At 49.0% G+C, this 19921-nt stretch overlaps 2 protein-coding genes across 5 annotated transcripts in view; one reads left to right on the top strand and one right to left on the bottom strand.

Moving 5' to 3' along the window:
• Positions 1 to 11175, bottom strand: part of c12h19orf47 (chromosome 12 C19orf47 homolog) — a 90619-nt gene extending 79444 nt beyond the window's left edge. For all 4 annotated transcript variants that reach the window (XM_073063843.1, XM_073063844.1, XM_073063845.1 and 1 more), the window contains exon 1: positions 11039 to 11175. In XM_073063843.1, coding sequence (XP_072919944.1) covers positions 11039 to 11057 — 19 coding nt within the window. In that variant the 5' untranslated portion in view covers positions 11058 to 11175. The remainder of the gene's footprint in view (positions 1 to 11038) is intronic.
• Positions 11176 to 11219: 44 nt separating this feature from the next.
• On the top strand, positions 11220 to 17723 carry LOC140736650 (uncharacterized). The gene is given in 5 exon segments (XM_073062459.1): positions 11220 to 11253; positions 13829 to 14210; positions 15015 to 15153; positions 15156 to 16536; positions 17050 to 17723. Coding segments are annotated over 5 exon segments (2610 nt in total).
• The last annotated feature ends 2198 nt before the right edge of the window (positions 17724 to 19921 follow it).

Genomic DNA, 19921 nt, shown 5'->3' with positions numbered 1-19921 from the left:
ACTGCTGGCTCTCTTTTTGCACTGCGCATTTATTGCAACTTAGAGAATTACAGAAAGGTTGAAGAGTACAGAGAAAATTTACAAGGATGTTGCCGGGTTAGGAGGACTCGTGTTACATGGAAAGATTAAATAGGTTAGGATGCTATTCCTTGGAAAGTAGAAGATTGAGAGGAAATGTGATAGAGGTAGAGACAATTATGAGGGGGATAGATAGAGTAAATGCAAGCAGGCTTTTTCCACAGAGGTTTGGTGCAATTACAACCAGAGGTCATGAGTTAAGGGTGAGTGGTGAAATTTAAGGGGAACGTGGAGGGAATCTTCTTTACTCAAAGGGTGGTGAGAGTATGGAATGAGCTGCCAGTGCAAGTGGTGCATGCGAGCTCAATTTCAACATTTAAGAGAAGTCTGTATAGGTACATGGATGGCAGGGGTATGGAGGGCTATGGTCTTGGTGCAAGTTACTGGAAGTAGACTGTTTAAATGGTTCTGGCATGAACTAGATGGGCCAAATGGCCTGTTTCTGTGCTGACTCTGGGTAAAATGAAAACTTGCTGCAGCACCAAAGGCTCACAAGTGCAAACGACAGACAGAAAGCAATCAAAACAGTGAACTGAGAAAACAAAACCTGCCAAAACAAAGCAAAAAAAGACACAATCAGAGACATGGTAGTTCAAGAGGTGGGCCAGTGTTCCGTACGGTTAGGGCTGTGTGGGTTCACGAATTGGCCAGCATGGCAGTGTAGTGGTTAGTTCAACGCTTTACAGTACTGGCGATCTGGGTTCAATTCCTAGTGTGGCCTGTAAGAAGTTTGTACATTCGCCCCGTGACCACACTCCTTTATTATTGGTTTATTTATTTACGTACTTACTTATTGAGTTACAACGTAGAATAGGCTCTTCCGGCCCTTTGAGCTCCCCCGATTTAATCCTAGCCTAATCATGCACCAATTTACAATGACCAACTAACCCACCGGCCGGTAGGTCTTTGGGCTGTGGGAGGAGACCCACATGGTCACAGGGAGAGCGTACAAACTCCTTACAGGCAGCGTCAGGAACTGAACCTGGGCCAGCTGTTCTGTGAAGTGTTGTGCTAACCTCTACACCTCTCTGTCCCCTGGGGGATTGCTGGGCAGTGTAGCTCGAAGGGCCTATTCCATGCTGTATCTCAATAAATAAGATAAAATAAAAATAGAATTTGATGGTTGTAGGAAAGTAGTTTTCCTGGTTGTGTGGGACTTCAGACGTACGCTCCCAGCCATAAGAAGTGGGCATGAGAGAGGCAGTAGGATCCTTGATAACAGATGCTGCCTTTCTAATGCAGCACCTCCTATAGGTGGTGGTAATTAATGGGAGGGCTGTGTGCAAGATGGACCTGGCTGTATCCATCATTTAGAATGGGAGGGGGTACTCTTAGCATAACACATCACTCACTTAAGACCAAGACAAGAAAGGAGAACTCTCTCAGATGATGATGAATCTTTGAAATTCTTTACTGCTGAAGGCAGGGGAACCCAACAGATTAAATGCATTCGGGGTGAAAAGAGAACTCTTGGGGAATGAAAGGTATGGGAATCAGAAAGTTAAATTCAATCAGTTAAGACAATGTGACATACAGTTGCAAGTTTGTGAACCCTTTGCAATAATCTGGTTTTCTGCATTACATCTAAGCCACAAAAATAGGCAAATGCAATCTGCCTAAAATAATGACACACAAATAATTGTGCTTCTTCTCGTCAATACTGAGTATACCATTTAAACAATCATGGTTCAAAAAAAGTACGCAAACCTCTGGGGTAACGCCTCCTACAAAAGCTATTTGGAGTCTGGTGTTCCCATCAATGAGATGAGACTGAAGGTGGGGGTTGTAGAGGTGCCCTGTCCTATAAAAAAGTCAGGTTACTGGCAGAGCCTGCTCTCTTCTCAAGAAAGGTCCCTTTATGTGCACCGTAAGGGAAAGGGGCATGACACATCAACAGCAAAACCTCATCCCAACTGTGAAGCATGGTGAAAGGAGAATCATGGTTTGGAGCTGCTTTGCTGCCTCAGGGCCTGGACAGCTTGCAATCATTGAGGGGACAATGAATTCAAAATTCTATCAAGATATTTCACAGCAGAATGTCAGGGTAGCAGTCCATCGGCTAAAGCTAAACAGAAGTTGGATGATGCAACAAAACGATGATTTGAAACACAAGAGTAAATCAGCAACAGAATGGTTTAAAAAGAAGGAAATTTGTGTTTTGGAATGGCCAAGTCAGTGTCCAGACCTTAAGCCAATTGAGATGCTGTGGCATGACCTGAAGAGGGCTGTTTATGCAAGGTATCCCAGAAATAATGATGCACTGAAACAGTTCATGGGGAGGAATGCTCTAAAATTTTTCCTCGCCAATGTGCAAGTCTGATCAGCAGCTATAGGCACCGTTTGGTGGAGATTACTGCTGCCAAAGGAAGTTCTACCAGTTATTAATTACAAGGGTTCACATACTTCTTCCAGACTAGACTGTGAATGATTAAACAATGTGTTCAATAAATACATGAAAAGTACAATATTTGTGTATTATTAGTTTAGGCAGATTGTGTTTGTCTATTATTGTGACTTAGATTAAGATCAGGCAATTTATGAGTAATTAATGCAGAAAACCAGGTAATTAGAAAGGATTCACGAACTTTTTCTTGCAATTGTAGCTAGTTCAAGAGGGCATAAAATTTATCCCTAGCTCCAAATGCTGATCTTAGATGTGATCATTGATGACCATTGTTGGCACAGAATCTCAGATGGTGACAAGGAGGAGTACAGGAGCGACATATACCAGCTGGTTGAGTGGTGTTGCAGCAACAACGATGCACTCAATATCAGTACGGCCAAAGAACTGATTGTGGACTTCAGAAAGGGTAAGACGAGGGAACACACACCAGTCCTCAGAGGAATCAGAATGAGAGAGTGAAGTTCCTGGGAATCAACATCTCTGAGGACCTAACCTGGACACAACATATCGATGCAGCTATAGAGAAAGCAAGACAGTGGCTATATTTCATTAGGAGTTTGAGGTGTCACCAAAATCACTCACAAATTTCTACACATGTAGCATGGAGAGCATTCTAACTAGTTGCATCACCTTCTAGTATGGGGGTGGGGGGGATGAACTACACAGGATCAAAGTAAACTGCAGAGAGTTGTAAACACAGTTAGCTTCATCATGGGTACTGGCCTCCGTAATATCCAAGACATCTTCAAGGAATGGTGCCTCAAAAAAAGCAGTGTCCATCATTAAGGACTTCCATCTCCCAGGACATGCCTTGTTCTCATTGCTACCATCAGAAAGGAGGTACAGATGCTTGAAGGCACACACTCAACCTTTCAGGAACAGCTTCTTCCCCTCTGCCATCTGATTTCTGAATAGACATTGAACCCATGAACACCACTTCAATACGTCTTTTATTTCCTATTTTATGTTCCGTTATTCACAATTTTTTTCTTTCTCAATTATTATATATTGCATTGTACTGCTGCCACATAACAACAAATTTCATGATATATGCTGGTGATATTAAACCCGATTCTGAGTAAGTTAGTACTTAACATTGGATCTAATCCAGGAGTTCACAGCCTTTATTATGCCATAGAACCTTACCGTTAACTGAAGGGTCCATGGACCCCAGGTTGGGAACCCCTGATCTAATGCTTCTTTGGTCTTGACCCAGAAGCTTGACTGTTTGCTCATCTCCATGCATTCTGCCTGACCTACTGAGTTCCTCCAGTGTTCCGTGTATGTTGCTCTGGATTTCCAGCGTCTGCACAATCTGCTGTGCTAAGATCGAATCCTTGGCTTTTCATGTGCTGTTTGAAATCCCGTCTTTTAATTTCTACCATTGTTGGAATTCTACTGTGACCTGCAGCTCAGACGTTCACTCACTGAAGGTCAGTTGGGCACAGAGCCCCAGAGACAAGTGCTAGGATGAAAATAGCACCACATGAGTAACAGAGAACGTGGATTACTAAATAAAACTGCTTGCAGGCAGGGCACAGATTGGTTTGTGATATGAATAACGTATTACCACACATCCGTGGATTAATGTAAGATTAGTAGCACAGAAGTGAAGCCAGAACAACTATGCACAGGAGATGGTAGAAATTTGGAATAATCATCCACAAACAAGTGAAGTCAATATTAAACCCTAGACCAATGGTTCAATGGCTCCATTTAATATCAGAGAATGTACACAATTTCCAACCTGAAATGCTTTCTCTTCATAGACATCCATGAGACAGAAGAAAACCCCAAAGGATGAATGACAGGAAAATGTCAGCACTCTCCTTCCAACGCACAAGCATCAACTCTCCCTCCACGCCAGCCCTCTTGCTCCAACAAAAACATCAGCCTCCCCACCACACACCATGCAAGCGATAGCAAAGCCTCCAACGAGACCATGATCTAAAGTCCATCAGAAACTACCTATCCCAACACCTCAATGTGCCAGTGATATTAAATCTGATTCTGATCTCTCTCTCTCTCTCACTCCCGCCACAGCAAGAGGGATGCCAAAGGCATCGAGGGAAATGGGTCAAAGAAAGATAAATACGAGCAGTTCATAAGTCATCCACTGAACGGCAGGCAGGCTTGAGAGCTGGACCGTCTGATCCTGCTCCAATCAATTAAACTACTTGACAAATAAGACCATCTATTCCCCAGCAAAGCCACAGTACATTTCTTTACGCAACCTTGAGATTCATCTCCTAACGGGCAGCCACAAAACAAGGAAATCCCCTAGAACAAAATAAGACTGTCAAAAACCCAATATGCAGAAAGAAAAAAACTAATTGTGCTGACAATAAACATAAGCTAATAGCATTCAGAACTGAAGTTTGCAGAGCCAGGGATGGCTGCGGCGATCCAGGAGCCTGTTAGATGCAGGTCTCAGCCTCAGTTCAGCGGAGACAAGCAAAGCTCAGCTGAACTAGCCCATCCCTAGCCACCAGCCCTGACACCCTGACTGGGTTGTTCCCTACTCTCAGACCCGAGCCCTACCACCTCGATCTGGCCCGTACTCGACCTTTCCAATTCAGCTCAGCACTTAAATCGATCAAACCTCGGGTCTTTCCTCACTCACAGACCTGGGCTCTGCCACATCAAATTGCCTCCAAGTCTGCTCAAGCAATGGCATACATCGGCTCGTTCCCTGCTCTCCAGTCCAGACGCGTCATGCCGCAACTTTCCTGCTCCTCCAACACTGGTTTACACTGCAAAAGTGCCAGGTCGTACAGGCAGTTCAAAAGCTGAACTACGACAGGGAAGTTACAGGCTAGTACTTGTGCTGATCACTTACCAGAGAATGGTGATCAATAAAGTATTTAATTGTTTTCCTTTTCTTTTTAAATGGCCACCAACAATCACTGAGATTCACTAGTGTCATTATAAACCGGATCTTAATCAGAGACAGCTGAAGTACAATCTGATAATGGCCTCTAAACTGAAAACAGTATTTCGGATTGACATAAACAAAGGATCTCCTTATGACAGGCTGACCAAAAGTGATAGAGACTCAGCAACAAATCCACCACGGATTTATTGTTCTTGGTCTATTCATTGAGAGTCAAGAATGTTCAATTTGCTTACAAACAGAGCAGTTACAATGAACAGCACTGGATGCTCTTAAGAGAAGCCTGCATAATTAGGATATAATGTCGATACTTTATAAAGCATTAGTGAGGCCTCAAAGATTCAAAGGTCCAATTTAGTGTCAGACAAACGTATACAATATACGATCCCTCCTCCCCCCCACCAGAAACAAAAGCAAGCATCAGCTCCACCACCGAGCACAGGCGTGAGCTGGGCGATAGCAAAAACACAGACTTGCAGTTACCCCAGAGACTTCGCATCTCACCCGGCATTCGACAAACCACTCTCTCCCCCTAATCAGGGAGATGGAGGTGTCCCCCATTTTCACTTGGGAGTATTGTGAGTAGTTTTGGGGCCCCTTATCTGAGAAAGGATTTGCTGACGTTGGAGATGGTCCCGCAGAGGATCACAAAAATGATTTTGGGATTGAAAGGCTTCCCATATGAGGAACGTTTAATGGCTCTGGGCCCCTACTCACTGGAATTCAGAAGGGGGGTGGGAATCTCACTAAAACTATCGAACGGTGAAAGGCCTTGATAGAATGGATGTTTCCTGTGGTGGGAGAGTCCAGGATATTGCACTGGCAACTCATTCACGCTCTCACTACCCTCTCAGTGAAGAGGTTTCCCCTCGTGTTCTGATTAAACTTTCCACCTTTCAGTTATAACTTATTTGAAGTTAGTGCCAGAATCTAAAGGAATTTGTTTTTTTACAACTATTGAGTCAGCTGCAGTCAGCCATGAAATTTACTCTTCACTATCCAGTGACTGCTTTATTTTGAGATACACCATGGAAAAGGCTTTTCCAGCCTTTCGAACTGCACCGCCCAGCAATTCACCGATTCAACCCTGGCCTAATCACAGGACAATTCACAATGACCAATTAACCTACCACCCGGTACGTCTTTGGACGGTGGGAGGAAATTGGAACATCTGGAGAAAACCCACGTGGTCGTGGGGAGAACGAACAAACTCCTTACAGGCAGTGGCGGGGAATTGAAGTGGGGTTGCCTCTACGGTAAAGCATTGTGCTAACCACTACAGTACTGTGCTGCCCCATAAAACCAATAAAAACAGCACCTCAAATCAACAAACACCACGTAAAAGTCACGTTGGGAAAGCTTTTGATCTCTGGAGTGTGAATCTAGAGCACACCCATAATCCACATGGATTCTTAAAAGGTCCAACTAGGTACCAAAATACAGAGCAAAGACCTGAGTAACAGAGGGCGGATAAGTCATGATAATATGCTCTTATCACAAAGACAAGCTCCATAATGAATTTAATGGTTATTTGGTGTCAACAATAAAACAAAACTAAAAATGGCTTGTTAATTCACCAAGAATGATGAATGGTTTTGAGAGAGTGAATGTGGAGAGGATGTTTCCTATAGTGGGTGAGTCCAGGACCAGAGGACACAGATAAGAGTACATGTGGAGAGGATGTTTCCTGTAGTGGGGGAGTCTAGGACCAGAGGGAACAGATAAGAGTGGATGTGGAGAGGATGTTTCCTATAGTGGGGGAGTCTAGGACCAGAGGACACAGATAGAGTGGATGCGGAGAGGATGTTTCCTATAGTGGGGGAGTCTAGGACCAGAGGACACAGATAGAGTGGATGTGGAGAGGATGTTTCCTATAGTGGGAGAGTCTAGGACCAGAGGACACAGATAGAGTGGATGTGGAGAGGATGTTTCCTGTAGTGGGGGAGTCTAGGACCAGAGGGAACAGATAAGAGTGGATGTGGAAAGGATGTTTCCTGTAGTGGGGGAGTCTAGGACCAGAGGACACAGATAGAGTGGATGTGGAGAGGATGTTTCCTGTAGTGGGGGAGTCTAGGACCAGAGGACACAGATAGAGTGGATTTGGAGAGGATGTTTCCTGTAGTGGGGGAGTCTAGGACCAGAGGACACAGACAGAGTGGATGTGGAGAGGATGTTTCCTATAGTGGGGGAGTCTCGGACCAGAGGACACAGATAGAGTGGATGTGGAGAGGATGTTTCCTATAGTGGGGGAGTCTAGGACCAGAGGACACAGACAGAGTGGATGTGGAGAGGATGTTTCCTATAGTGGGGGAGTCTCGGACCAGAGGACACAGATAGAGTGGATGTGGAGAGGATGTTTCCTGTAGTGGGGGAGTCTAGGACCAGAGGACATAGCCTCAGACGTCGCTTGTAAACAGAACTGGAGAGGAATTTCAAAGATGAATAGAGGGGGCTAGGGGCTAACGAGAATGGTTGATCAAATCAACTGCCTGGGTGGGGGGAGAAGAAACTTTTAAGATGGTGACAACACACAAAATGCTGGAGGAACTCAGCAGGCCAGGCAGTGTCCATGGAAATGTTTCAGGCTGAGATCCTTCAGCAGGTCAAGGCCATTCAGCCCATTGAGACTACTCCACCTTTCCATCAGAGCCTATTTGTTATCCCTCTCAAACTCCATCCTCCTGACTTCTCCCCATTACCCTGTTGTGGGGAATCTGGTGCCACAGATGGCTCTGGAGGCCAAGTCATTAGGTATGTTTAAGGCAGAAATTCTGATTAGTCAGAGCATGAAGGGATACAGGGAGAAAACAGGAGAATAGGTTTTTTAAATTCCAGAATGATTTAATTAAGTGGATTTGAATAGAGCAGTTGGTATGGTGGAATTTGCACTTAAATCTCTGGATCATATCCAAAGCCTCTGGGTTGCTGGTTCACTAATTTCAAAGTAAAATTATTTTGTATCCAAAGCAGTTATGAATACCTTTCAATACATGAAAGCAGCTTCTCTCCTGTGTATAATGCATAAGTAACTGCAGCTTTGAGCTTCAAATTACAAGCTTAAAAACAAAATGACATCACTATAGGGTGTGAATTGTTTTAACGGCAGTAAAGGTTATAAACAATTGGCTGAAACCAGTTCAGTTCTTTCACATTCTTTTCAAGAGCTGGGACCACACCCTATGGCATGAGGCCACTCTGAGGGTGGTGGAACAATACCTCATGTTCCAACTGGGTAGCCCCCAACCTCATGGCATGAATATCAGTTGCCCCTCTTCATCTATTCCCCACTTCGGCCTCCGACCTTTTCTCACCTACCTATCACCTCCCCCTGGTGCCCCTCCTCCTTCCCTTCCTCTTCTTGTGCACTCCCCCCTTCACCTTTCCACCAACCTGGCTTCACCTATTACCTTCTAGCTCTCATCCTTCTCTCTCCACCTTTTTATTCTGGCATCTTTCCCCTTCCTTTCCAATCATGAAGATGGGTCCAGCCTGAAACGTTGCCTTTTCATAGACACTGTCTGACCTGCTGAGTTCCTCCAGCATTTTGTGTGGGTTACTCTGACCATAGACACTGTCTGACCTGCTGAGTTCCTCCAGCATTTTGTGTGTGTTACTCTGACCATAGACACTGTCTGACCTGCTGAGTTCCTCCAGCATTTTGTGTGTGTTACTCTGTCCATAGACACTGTCTGACCAGCTGAGTTCCTCCAGCATTGTGTATGTGTTACTCTGTCCATAGACTGTCTGACCTGCTGAGTTCCTCCAGCATTGTGTGTGAGCTGCTCTGGATCTCCAGCACCTGCAGACTTTCTCCTGTGTATTATCACTAAAGAACCCCCTTTACTTTCAGGCTATGTGACACGAGGTGTGGCAGCTGTCACAAGCCCTCAGAAAGCCAATGATCAGCATGGCCAGTCTCAACCTTCTCCGGAACATTCACGAGCTATGCAAGTTCATTCAGCCCTTCCAATCCATCTGTGATTGCAAATTAATCAAAAGTTGAATTTGCCTGAAAAGACATTCATTACCACACACTTGCTTCAATACTTTAATGTTAATATGGTGTATAATATAATGAGGGGCATTGATTGTATGGATAGCCAGAGGCTTTTTCCCAGGGTTAACACGAGGGGGTAGTTTTAAGGTGCTTGGAAACAGGTACCGAGGGGGTGTCGGGGGTGGTGGGTGCATGGAATGTACTGCCAGCGGCAGTGGTGGAAGCGGATACAGTAGGGTCTTGTAAGAGCCTCTTAGATAGGTACATGGAGCTTAGAAAAACAGAGCGGTATGCAGTAGGGAAATTCTAGGCAGTTTCTAGAGTAGGTTACATGGTCGGCACAACATTGTGGGCTGAAGGGCCTATAATGGGCAGTAAATTTCTATGTTCTAATACTTCTCCCATTGCCTGTGTCTGAATTCTGTATCTCAGATAATCCAAGCAAGCTGCCACTCAACTGGCCACAGGCTTCTACTGAAAATCCAAAGTAAAACACACCAAGAAACACAGGAGGTCAGGCAGCAACTATGGACAACGAATGAGAGCTGACAAGATACTTCATCAGGACGGGAGGGCGAATGGGGCCTTGGCTCAGCCTCACCTAGGCTGCACCAAAGGAGTTTTTGAGTGATAACTTCTGCTTAGTACTGCGCAAGCACTGTTATAACACGCAGTTGGTGTGAACGGCGTGAGAGTTAAATTGTAAAGTGAACTTTTTGACTAGATCCTCTAAATTGATTTAATTGAGTCTATCTTTAAAAATATTAATGTCGGAAATACTGCTCAGCTCTGGCTTGAAGTGCAAGTAATGGAAGGAGTATTAACGTTAAAGTATTGAAATGAGTATATAGTAATGAATTTTAGGGTTTTTTTGAGCTTTCAAATTTTCTTAGTGCAATGGTATTAATTTTGGTTTAAAAATTCCCAGCCTTTTGAAGGACTAAATGATTTTATACTTATATGCCTTGTATAAAATTTTTGAAAGTGATTGTCCTGTTCCAGAAAACGTTGTAACCAGCCAGCCATGTCAAAAATAGACGAGCTGGTCATTGCCTTGAGGGTCTGTGACATCTCGCTGCCTACAAAAAAAAACAGCTGCTACACTTCCTGTCAAATTAGATTGGAAGCAAAAGGGGTTCTTTTGAGATAATAAACACGAGAAGGTCTGCAGATGCTGTAAATGCAAAACAAATCACACACAAAATGCTGGAGGAACTTGGCAGGTCAGGCAGCATCAATGGAAAGGAATAAAAAGACAACGTTCGTGGCCGAGACCCTTTAACAAGACTGGAAAGTAAGGGGCAAGACGCCCGAATAATAAAGGTGGGGAGGGTGGGGGGTTAGGACTAGAGCGGAGCACAGCTTCAGCCAGTCGGCAGGCACTCCCCTTGGGTTCTGTGCTCCAGTCCCCGCGTTATGGGAGACGGAAGGCCGCTGGGAGCGGGACAGGGATCGGCTGCAGTTCGCCGCCACCGAGCTCTGGGGCTTCTCGTCCATCCCCAGGCCCTGGACCCCACTTCTCATTCAAGGAGACGTGTGTGGATTCGCCGCCGAGTTCCGAGGCTACTCGCCCCTCCCCAGGACCAAGAGCTGCCTTCTCACCCCAGCCCGAGATCCGTATCTCAATTTGCCGCCGACACCACGAGCGGGTTCAGCCGGCACTTACCGAGAGTCACAGACACCATGTTAGCTCCGCGGCGCGCCTGACGTCATCTCCGGGCGCCCGACGGGAAGACGACCAGTTACTAGGGAGACGGGATAACGAGACAATGACAGACAGAAACAACCAATCAGAAGGCCGCGCCGGGAGATGGGCTAGACGGGGCAACCAGGGGCAACGTCGCGAGATGGCGGGGAGCTATGAATGTTGCCTGGAGTCAGGCAATGAAAGCCATGGAGCAAGTCTCTATATGCCCATTGACCTTTTTGGAATGGGCGACGCATAGGTAAGGTCAGAATTGGGATCGTCATCATCATCGTGAGGTGCCGTGTCCAACTGGAGTAACCATGGACAATACCTGGGCAAGGGGTAGCTGTGGACAATAGCTGTCTAGGTATTCTCCATAGTTATCCCATGTCTAGGCATTACCATTGTTACCTCATGTGTAGATATTGTCCACAATTACCTCATGTGTAGGTATTGTCCATAGTTACCCCATGTCTAGGCATGACCAAAGTTACCCCATGTTGAGATATTGTGCATAGCTACCCCATGTCTAGATGTTGTCCATAGTTACCACATGTCTAGGCATGACCAAAGTTACCCCATGTTGAGATATTGTGCATAGCTACCCCATGTCTAGATGTTGTCCATAGTTACCACATGTCTAGATGTTGTCCATAGTTACCACATGTCTAGATGTTGTCCATAGTTACCACATGTCTAGATGTTGTCCATAGTTAACCCATGTCTAGATGTTGTCCATAGTTACCCCATGTCTAGATGTTGTCCATAGTTACCACATGTCTAGATGTTGTCCATAGTTACCCCATGTCTAGATGTTGTCCATAGTTACCCCATGTCTAGATATTGTCTGGTTCCAAGGTTGTCAAGCTGAGGAGTGGTAGTGGGGACAAGCTCCCACTAGCTAAAAGTGCTCCTCACGGCATGCGCCTCAAATAGCCTCTGATAACCAAGTCCAACTCCTGGCCTTCTCGTGTGGCTTAGCCTCTAAGCCCGGTGGAACTGTTCCTACTGACGGGAGAAGGGGCAAAGGCAGGTCCTGGCGCCTTAAAACCAGTGCTTTGGGTAGATAGAGCTCGTCAGCCTGGGAAGGCAGTCCATCTGAGAGAGGGAAAACTCTGATTTCAAACCTCTGATGCCTTGCGGCCATACCCACTCGTGGGAGAGGCTTCGGGAGTAAACCCTGAGGACAAATCCGGAGCTGGAGTCCCTAAGGCAGTCCGACGTTGTCTTCAACCTCGTTCTGGCAACTCCTGTGATGACACTGGTGCCAAGTTGTATCAGCCCTTGCCCTTCCCTGGGACAACATCGGTGGCGTGGAGAGGGGAGACTCATTGCATGGGCAACTGCCGGTCTTCCATACAACAGACTGAAGCTAGACTTTTCAGGCGCAGATCCATGGTCTCGCGAGACTAACGAATGCCTCACATCAGATATTGTCCATAGTTACCCCATGTCTAGATATTGTCCATCCATATTTACTAACTATGGGAGGAACTGTACATAATACCTAGACATTAGGTAATATTGGACAATATCTAGATATGCGGTATCTATGGACAATACATATACATAGGGTTACTATTGACAATAGCCTTACATGAGTTAAGTGTGGACAATACCAATAGAAGAGGGTAACAATATCTAGACATGGGGTAACTACGGACAATATCTAGACGGGGTAACTATTGACAATATCTAGATATGGGGTAACTGTGGACAATATCTAGACATGGGGTAACTGTGGACAATATCTAGACGTGGGGTAACTGTGGACAATATCTGGACATGGGTTAACTGCATCCAGAGATACCGGCCACGTGACAGACGCACTGCCACCTGGCTGGTCGGAGGACACACCACATGCCAATCAACATTTGGTCCCTCCCAACTAATCAATGCACAACTAAATTATTCGTCACCTTAATTGGATTATCTCGCCCAGCCCCATCTATAAAAGGTGAGACTTGTCCCTGGCTCGCTTTCTCTTACAGACCACCTCATTGGAGGTAAGTGCATTGATTTATGTTTGGGAAGGTCTATCGTTTGTCCTGTTAAGGGAGCCGCGGCTATCCAAGGTCAAGGGGGATAGCTGTCGTAGTGCTTTTCCCTTGTTCTTTGTTTGTGTAACCGTACCCTGTCCCCACACCACTTCCTGTGTATTGTAGTTGCTTGTGTTGACCCGACTTCCCCTTTAATAATAAATTCCTTATTATTAAAACTGTGTGTGTCCAGGCCTCTACTGTTGAGACTCAAAGAACCAGTTATTTCCATCACAACATTTGGCGCTGTGAGCAGGGTCTCATAGGTTTTGGCTGGACACAAGCACAGGGGATAATGTTCTGGAATAAGGGGAAGAAAGCCAGTGCAGGCACCCAGGATAAGATCCCCGGGCGGGCTGATGAAAGGGAGGGATTTGAGAGTCTGGCCAGCATGCTGGCAGACCACGGAAAACCAGTGGACTGGTCTGAGCAGTTAGAGCCCCGTGGAGAGAAGCTGGGCCATCATGTGGTCTCCCTCCTGAAGGAATCAGAGTTCCCCAAAGCCAAGGGAAGTCAAAGGGGTGCCTTCTGGTTGTTTGCGTCCCTGCTGAGACGCCAGGTTAGAATTACTGATCACCTGCAGCACTTGTGTGGTCAGAAGGACAGGGAAATTGAAGACCTCAGTCAGCGTTGTTGCACGCTGAAGGAAGCAGCACAGGCTGCCCAGGCCCGAGCCAATGACCTTGAAGTTAGGGGAACTGAACTTGCCTGTCGCCTCATAAAACTTCAGCAGGCCGGGGCAGCCCGTCGGTCTGGCTGGCAGCCGGACCATTAAAGATTCCAGCCTTAGTCCAGTGCGGTGACAAGCTGGACGCATGGCTGGGGGATGGAGACATCTGGCTGGATAGTGACGACGAGGGAGTGCCCGAGGAACCAAGGTCCCACAACCACCCTTCCCCCTTCTCACCCGAGCCCGAACATGCCCGACCCGTCACCACGCGGTCCCAGGTTCACCGCAGGGAGGAAGGGAACAAGGGGGAGACGGATGGACCTTCCCCTAGTCACTCCCAGACCACAGAGACCCGGGACTTCTCCCCCAAGGAGCTGACCCAACTGGCGGATAGGTACCGCCAACGACCAGGCGAGCACCTCGCCGCCTGGCTGCTCCGGCTGTAGGACGGGGGGGGGGGCCCCAACCTCAGCCTCTCCCATCAGGAGGCAAGCGCCCTGGGAAGACTCTCTGACCAGCAGAGCATAAACAATGTGCTGTGGGCGCCACAAGCAGAAATCCACGACGGCACAACCCTGTGGGATCGGGTAGTGACCGTGGTACGAGCTCGCTATCCCACACTTCTGGAGTGGGATCTACAAGGGCGCCCGCAATGGGGTACGGTCTGTGAGGTCGTAACCAGATAGATGGCATCCCCACCCCCAACCTATATGCCCTGTGGAAGGAGCATTGCAGGGGGAAGACTACTTACAAAAAGACCACCCACACCGAGCCACCCTCCGCGCCTCCCCTGCCTGAAACTGACTCGAAGGCCCTCGAAGCAGAACTCAGACAGCTCGTCAGGCAGGAAATGTCCCACCTCCACCAGCAAAGTGCCTCACCCCCGGCGTGGCAGCCCTCTTCCCCCCTCCCATAGGATGAAGGCCAGGGCCCCCGGTGCATTTGCTCTCTCGCCCTTTCCCGCCCAGGGGGCCTGAGGCCACATATACCCATCACAGTACATTGGGGAAAGGGAAACACACAGAGGTGGATGGCGCTTGTCGACACAGGCGCCCAGCACACCATTATCCCAGGCAATCCTGCCTCATGGAGGGGTACGGACATGCAGATAGAGGGATTGGGGGGCTCCCTGTTACCAGCTGGGGAGGTCACCCTTCGCCTAGCCATAGGCAACCATTCCCCCAGACGTGCACAAGTCCTTATTGCCTCCTCCCCGGAATGTATCCTCGGGATCAATGTTTTAAAGGGACAATCACTTGAAACAAACGGGCAAGTTCACCTTCGGCATCGCGCGAGCCACTATTGTCGTCGGGGCGGCTAAGTGGGAGCCAATTGTTATTCCCCCTCCCTCCAAGATCATCTGTAACAGTCAGTACAGAGTGCCGGGGGGGGGCTCCAAGAAATCGCAGACTCCATTCAAGCCCTGTTACGGGAGGGAATTATTAGAACCGCTGCCTCGCCTTTCAATAGCCCCATTTGGCCCATCCAAAAGAAGAACGGCTCCTGGCGGATGACCGTTGATTATAGGCAATTGAACAAGGCTGTACCTGACATTGTCACCCTTATTGAAGACATCGCAGGCCGTCCCCATAAACCCTGGTACGCTGTTGTCGATTTAGCGAATGCATTTTTCTCGATTCCCCTGCACTCAGATAGCCAAGACCAGTTTGCCTTTACTTGGGATAGCAGACAATGCACATTTTGTCACCTACCCCAAGGCTACATTCACAGCCCCACTATCTGCCATGGCCTTGTCTTCCGCGATTTACACAACATCCAGTTCCCACCGGAGATTTCGATTGCACATTATATAGACAATATTCTTCTCCAAGATCCTTCTGAGACCATTGTGTCAAAGGCCCTTCACATGCTAATCGAATCCCTCAGGGGACGGGGCTGGGCCATTAATATGGAAAAAATACAGGGCCCCAGCCAGGGTGTCATTTTCCTTGGAGTACAATGGAACTCCGGGCACGGAAGCATACCCGGTGCCGCTAAAAATAAAATTTTATATTTTGCCGTCCCCTCGAATAAAACTGACACACAGAGATTCGTGGGGCTCCTGGGCTATTGGCGGCAGCATGTACCCCACTTGACCCTGCTTCTCCGGCCGCTCTATAGGATCTCCAGGAAAAAATCCACATTTCTCTGGGGGCCAGCGGAACAGGCTGCCTTTGATACGGCGAAACTAGGGGTGGAACAAGCCATGCCACTTTCTTCCCGCCAGGCGGGTCTGCCTTTTGAGTTACAGGTCTCAGCGAGCGAGACGGTCGCCGAGTGGAGCCTCTGGCAGAAGACCCCAGGGTGTAGAGTCCCCCTTGGTTTCTGGACTAAGTCCCTACCTGAAGCGGCAGTTCGCTACAGCCCCTTCGAGCGCCAGCTGCTAGCCTGCTACCTAGCGCTCCTCGCCACAGAACACCAAACAGGCACCGACCCTGTCGTCCTTCGCCCCCATCTCCCCATAATGCGATGGGTCAAGTCCCCCGATTCTACCCACAAGGAGGGCTGTGCCCAGAGGTCCCCCATTGTCAAGTGGAAGTGGTACGTCAAGTGGAAGTGGTACATTGCGGAGCGGGCTGAGCCTGGTCCTGAAGGGGTCAGCCGCCTCCATGAACAAGTCATGGCTTTCCCCCAGTCCCAGGACCCTGCCCCGGACATCCTCGAGGTACAACCCTCCCCAGCATGTTGGGGTCAACCCTTCGATTCCCTCGACCCCGACAGCAAACTGCGTGCCTGGTTCACAGACGGCTCCAGCCGCTGGAAAGGGGGTAAATAATTTTGGGAAGCGGCAGCACTTCATCCCGCCACACGTAGAATTTTAACCACCGAGGGAGAGGGGGGTTCCAGTCAACTTGCCGAGCTGGACCAGTGCACATCTATACTGACTCCTGGGCAGTAGCTAACGGCATTGCATTGTGGATGGCCCAGTGGCAAGACATGGGGTGGGAAATACACGGACGGAATACACGGAAATACACGGACGTCCCCTCTGGGGACAGCACCACTGGCGTTTCATTTGGGACCAGGCTACCCACAGGAAAATTTCTGTCCACCATGTGGATGCCCATACCCGGAAAGATAATGAAGAGGCAACGTTTAACGCTGCTGTGGACCAGGCTGCCCAAATATCATCTGCCACCACTTCCACCCCTGACACAGACCCCAGTGCACTAGCTGCGTGGGCACACCGCAAAGGCACGCGGCGCTGGGCTGAACAATTCGGTGTCGCCTTGACACTCGATCAATGTAAAACCTCTGTAGATAACTGCCCCATCTGCCAGCTAGTCAAGCCACGGGACTGGCCGATAGGGCCACCGGGCCACATTCGTCGTGGCACGGGAGCGGGTCAGGTATGGCAAATCGACTTATTGGACCGCTCCCGCGACAGAATAAGAAGCAGTATGTCCTCACGATGGTGGACACATACTCAGGTGTCCTGGTGGCGGTGCCCTGTGAGAGGGCCGACCAGAACGGCACCATCAGAGGATTACAGCACCTCTCCTCTCTCTATGGGGTCCCATGGGAGGTACAATCCGATCAGGGCTCACACTTTGATGGGACCAAAGCCCAGACCTGGGCGGCTGAGGAGGGGATCTCGTGGCTGTTCCATCTACCCCACCACCCCCAGGCATCGGGCTTAATTGAAAGAATGAACGGCCTGCTCAAGGAAAAAATCCGCACTCTGACACCCTCTCGCACGCTGCAGGGGTGGCTAAGTGTCCTTCAGCAGGCCGCTGACCAGTTAAACACACGGCCCACTAGCCAAGGGAGATCCCCAATGGCCCGCCACCTGGCACAGTCCCCATCTCCCGACTGGGAAACCACCGAACCCCCCCGAGACCGAGGACTTGGGCAGAGTATGGATCCGACAGCCACACAGCCTCCCCAGAAAGGGGGAAATTGTCGCGCGCGGTCCAGGGTACACCCGCTGGGTCGCCATTCCGGGCAAATCTGACTTGTCCTGTATACATACCCGGCATTTAACCAGACGGGAATGAGTTTCCTCCTACACCTACCCCCACCCCTCCACCCCCGTCTCCCTCTACAGGACAATGGTGCGACTCCAGTCATCCCTCCTGGTCGCTACGATGCTCGGCTCCGTGACAGCTGCCAACACCTTCCTCAGGGTCGCTTACGAGTTTGCCAGCAACACCAACAGATCGGACTACTGGATCTGCTTGCGGGCCCCAGCAGACGCTGATGATGCGCTGCCACTCACGCCGATCCCACTGGATGACATTGAGATGAACTGTTTACACAGACTGTTTGCTCCTGCTGGTTTTGGTAGATCTGTTTGGGGGGGCCCTGCGGGCAGTCCCCCACCACTCTCCTCCCCACTACACAACATCTCTTCCCTTGACCCCCGATGGGGTGGGTGCTTCAGGAACTGCTATTTCCCTCCCTACAATTTGACCTCCACCCGAGTCCCCACCCTCATTTATTCCACAGCCACTGAGTAGACCTAACGAATGCTGTGCAGACTCCGCAATGTGCACACTTCTAACTTTTCCGTTGGTCACAGCAACTGTGAGCGAAACTGGTACCCAGGTGCCCCAGTGACCACTGCCGACCATGCCGCTAAGCTGGGAGCTCCCTGGACCCTAAACGGGACCCACTGGATCTGCGGCCACCACGCCTACCCGTGGCTCCCCACGAGCTGGTACGGCTGCTGCTTTCCAGCATATGTGGTGCCCTTCATCCACCCCCTGAATGACCTTGGGGAGCATCCGGCGTACAGCGGCCACCGAGACAAGAGGGCCATTACAGAGGCAGAGACCTTGGGGAGCTTCCGGCGTACAGCGGCCACCGAGACAAGAGGGCCATTACAGAGGCAGAGAGGTTCTGGATGATAGCTTTTCCCAGTTATGGCTGTCCTGGGAGGTGATCCAGATGACCAGTGTGCTCGAGACTCTGGCCAACGAGACGGCAGTGGCACTGCAACACACGGAGGATGCCCTCACCCGAACGGCGGCAGAACTGACAGCTGTCAGGATGGTCACCCTGCAGAACCGAATGGCACTGGACTACCTACTCGCTGCTGATGGTGGAACGTGTGCAGTGGTTGGTAAGGAATGCTGTACCTTTATCCCTGATGAGTCCAGCAACATCACTCACTTGGCCGCTCACATTTGGGACTCGGTGGCTAAAATTCAAAAATCAAGGGACCAGCTCCTCCAGCACAACACATCATGGGGCAATTGTTGGCTGTTTGGGTCCCTAGGGGGGTGGTGGGCAACTGTCACTCACTGGTCCATCGCACTCATTCTTGTAATCATAGCCATTTCTATACTATGTTGCGCATGCCAGCTGATTAAGAGTGTCTCTGCATTTACTTAGCTGCTCAAAATTGGTTATTTCTGGTATATGCGATTTTGTTCCACCCTCTTATGTGTGTTGGCTATGTGGTGCATCTTCCGAGGGGTGGAGTGTATCCAGAGATACCGGCCACGTGACAGACGCACTGCCACCTGGCTGGTCGGAGGACACACCACATGCCAATCAACATTTGGTCCCTCCCAACTAATCAATGCACAACTAAATTATTAGTCACCTTAATTGGATTATCTCGCCCAGCCCCATCTATAAAAGGTGAGACTTGTCCCTGGCTCGCTTTCTCTTACAGACCACCTCATTGGAGATAAGTGCATTGATTTATGTTTGGGAAGGTCTATCGTTTGTCCTGGTAAGGGAGCCGCGGCTATCCAAGGTCAAGGGGGATAGCTGTCGTAGTGCTTTTCCCTTGTTCTTTGTCTGTGTAACCGTACCCTGTCCCCACACCGCTTCCTGTGTATTGTAGTTGCCTGTGTTGACCCGACTTCCCCTTTAATAATAAATTCCTTATTATTAAAACTGTGTGTGTCCAGGCCTCTACTGTTGAGACTCAAAGAACCAGTTATTTCTATCACAACATTTGGCGCTGCGAGCAGGGTCTCATAGGTTTTGGCTGGACACAAGCACAGGGGATAATGTTCTGGAATAAGGGGAAGAAAGCCAGTGCAGGCACCCAGGATAAGATCCCCGGGCGGGCTGATGAAAGGGAGGGATTTGAGAGTCTGGCCAGCATGCTGGCAGACCACGGAAAACCAGTGGACTGGTCTGAGCAGTTAGAGCCCCGTGGAGAGAAGCTGGGCCATCATGTGGTCTCCCTCCTGA

The sequence above is a fragment of the Hemitrygon akajei genome, chromosome 12, assembly GCF_048418815.1.
Source record: "Hemitrygon akajei chromosome 12, sHemAka1.3, whole genome shotgun sequence".
NCBI lineage: Eukaryota > Metazoa > Chordata > Chondrichthyes > Myliobatiformes > Dasyatidae > Hemitrygon > Hemitrygon akajei.
The sequence above is the reverse complement of the archived record's forward strand: the minus strand, read 5'-3'. Positions and strand labels throughout refer to the sequence as shown.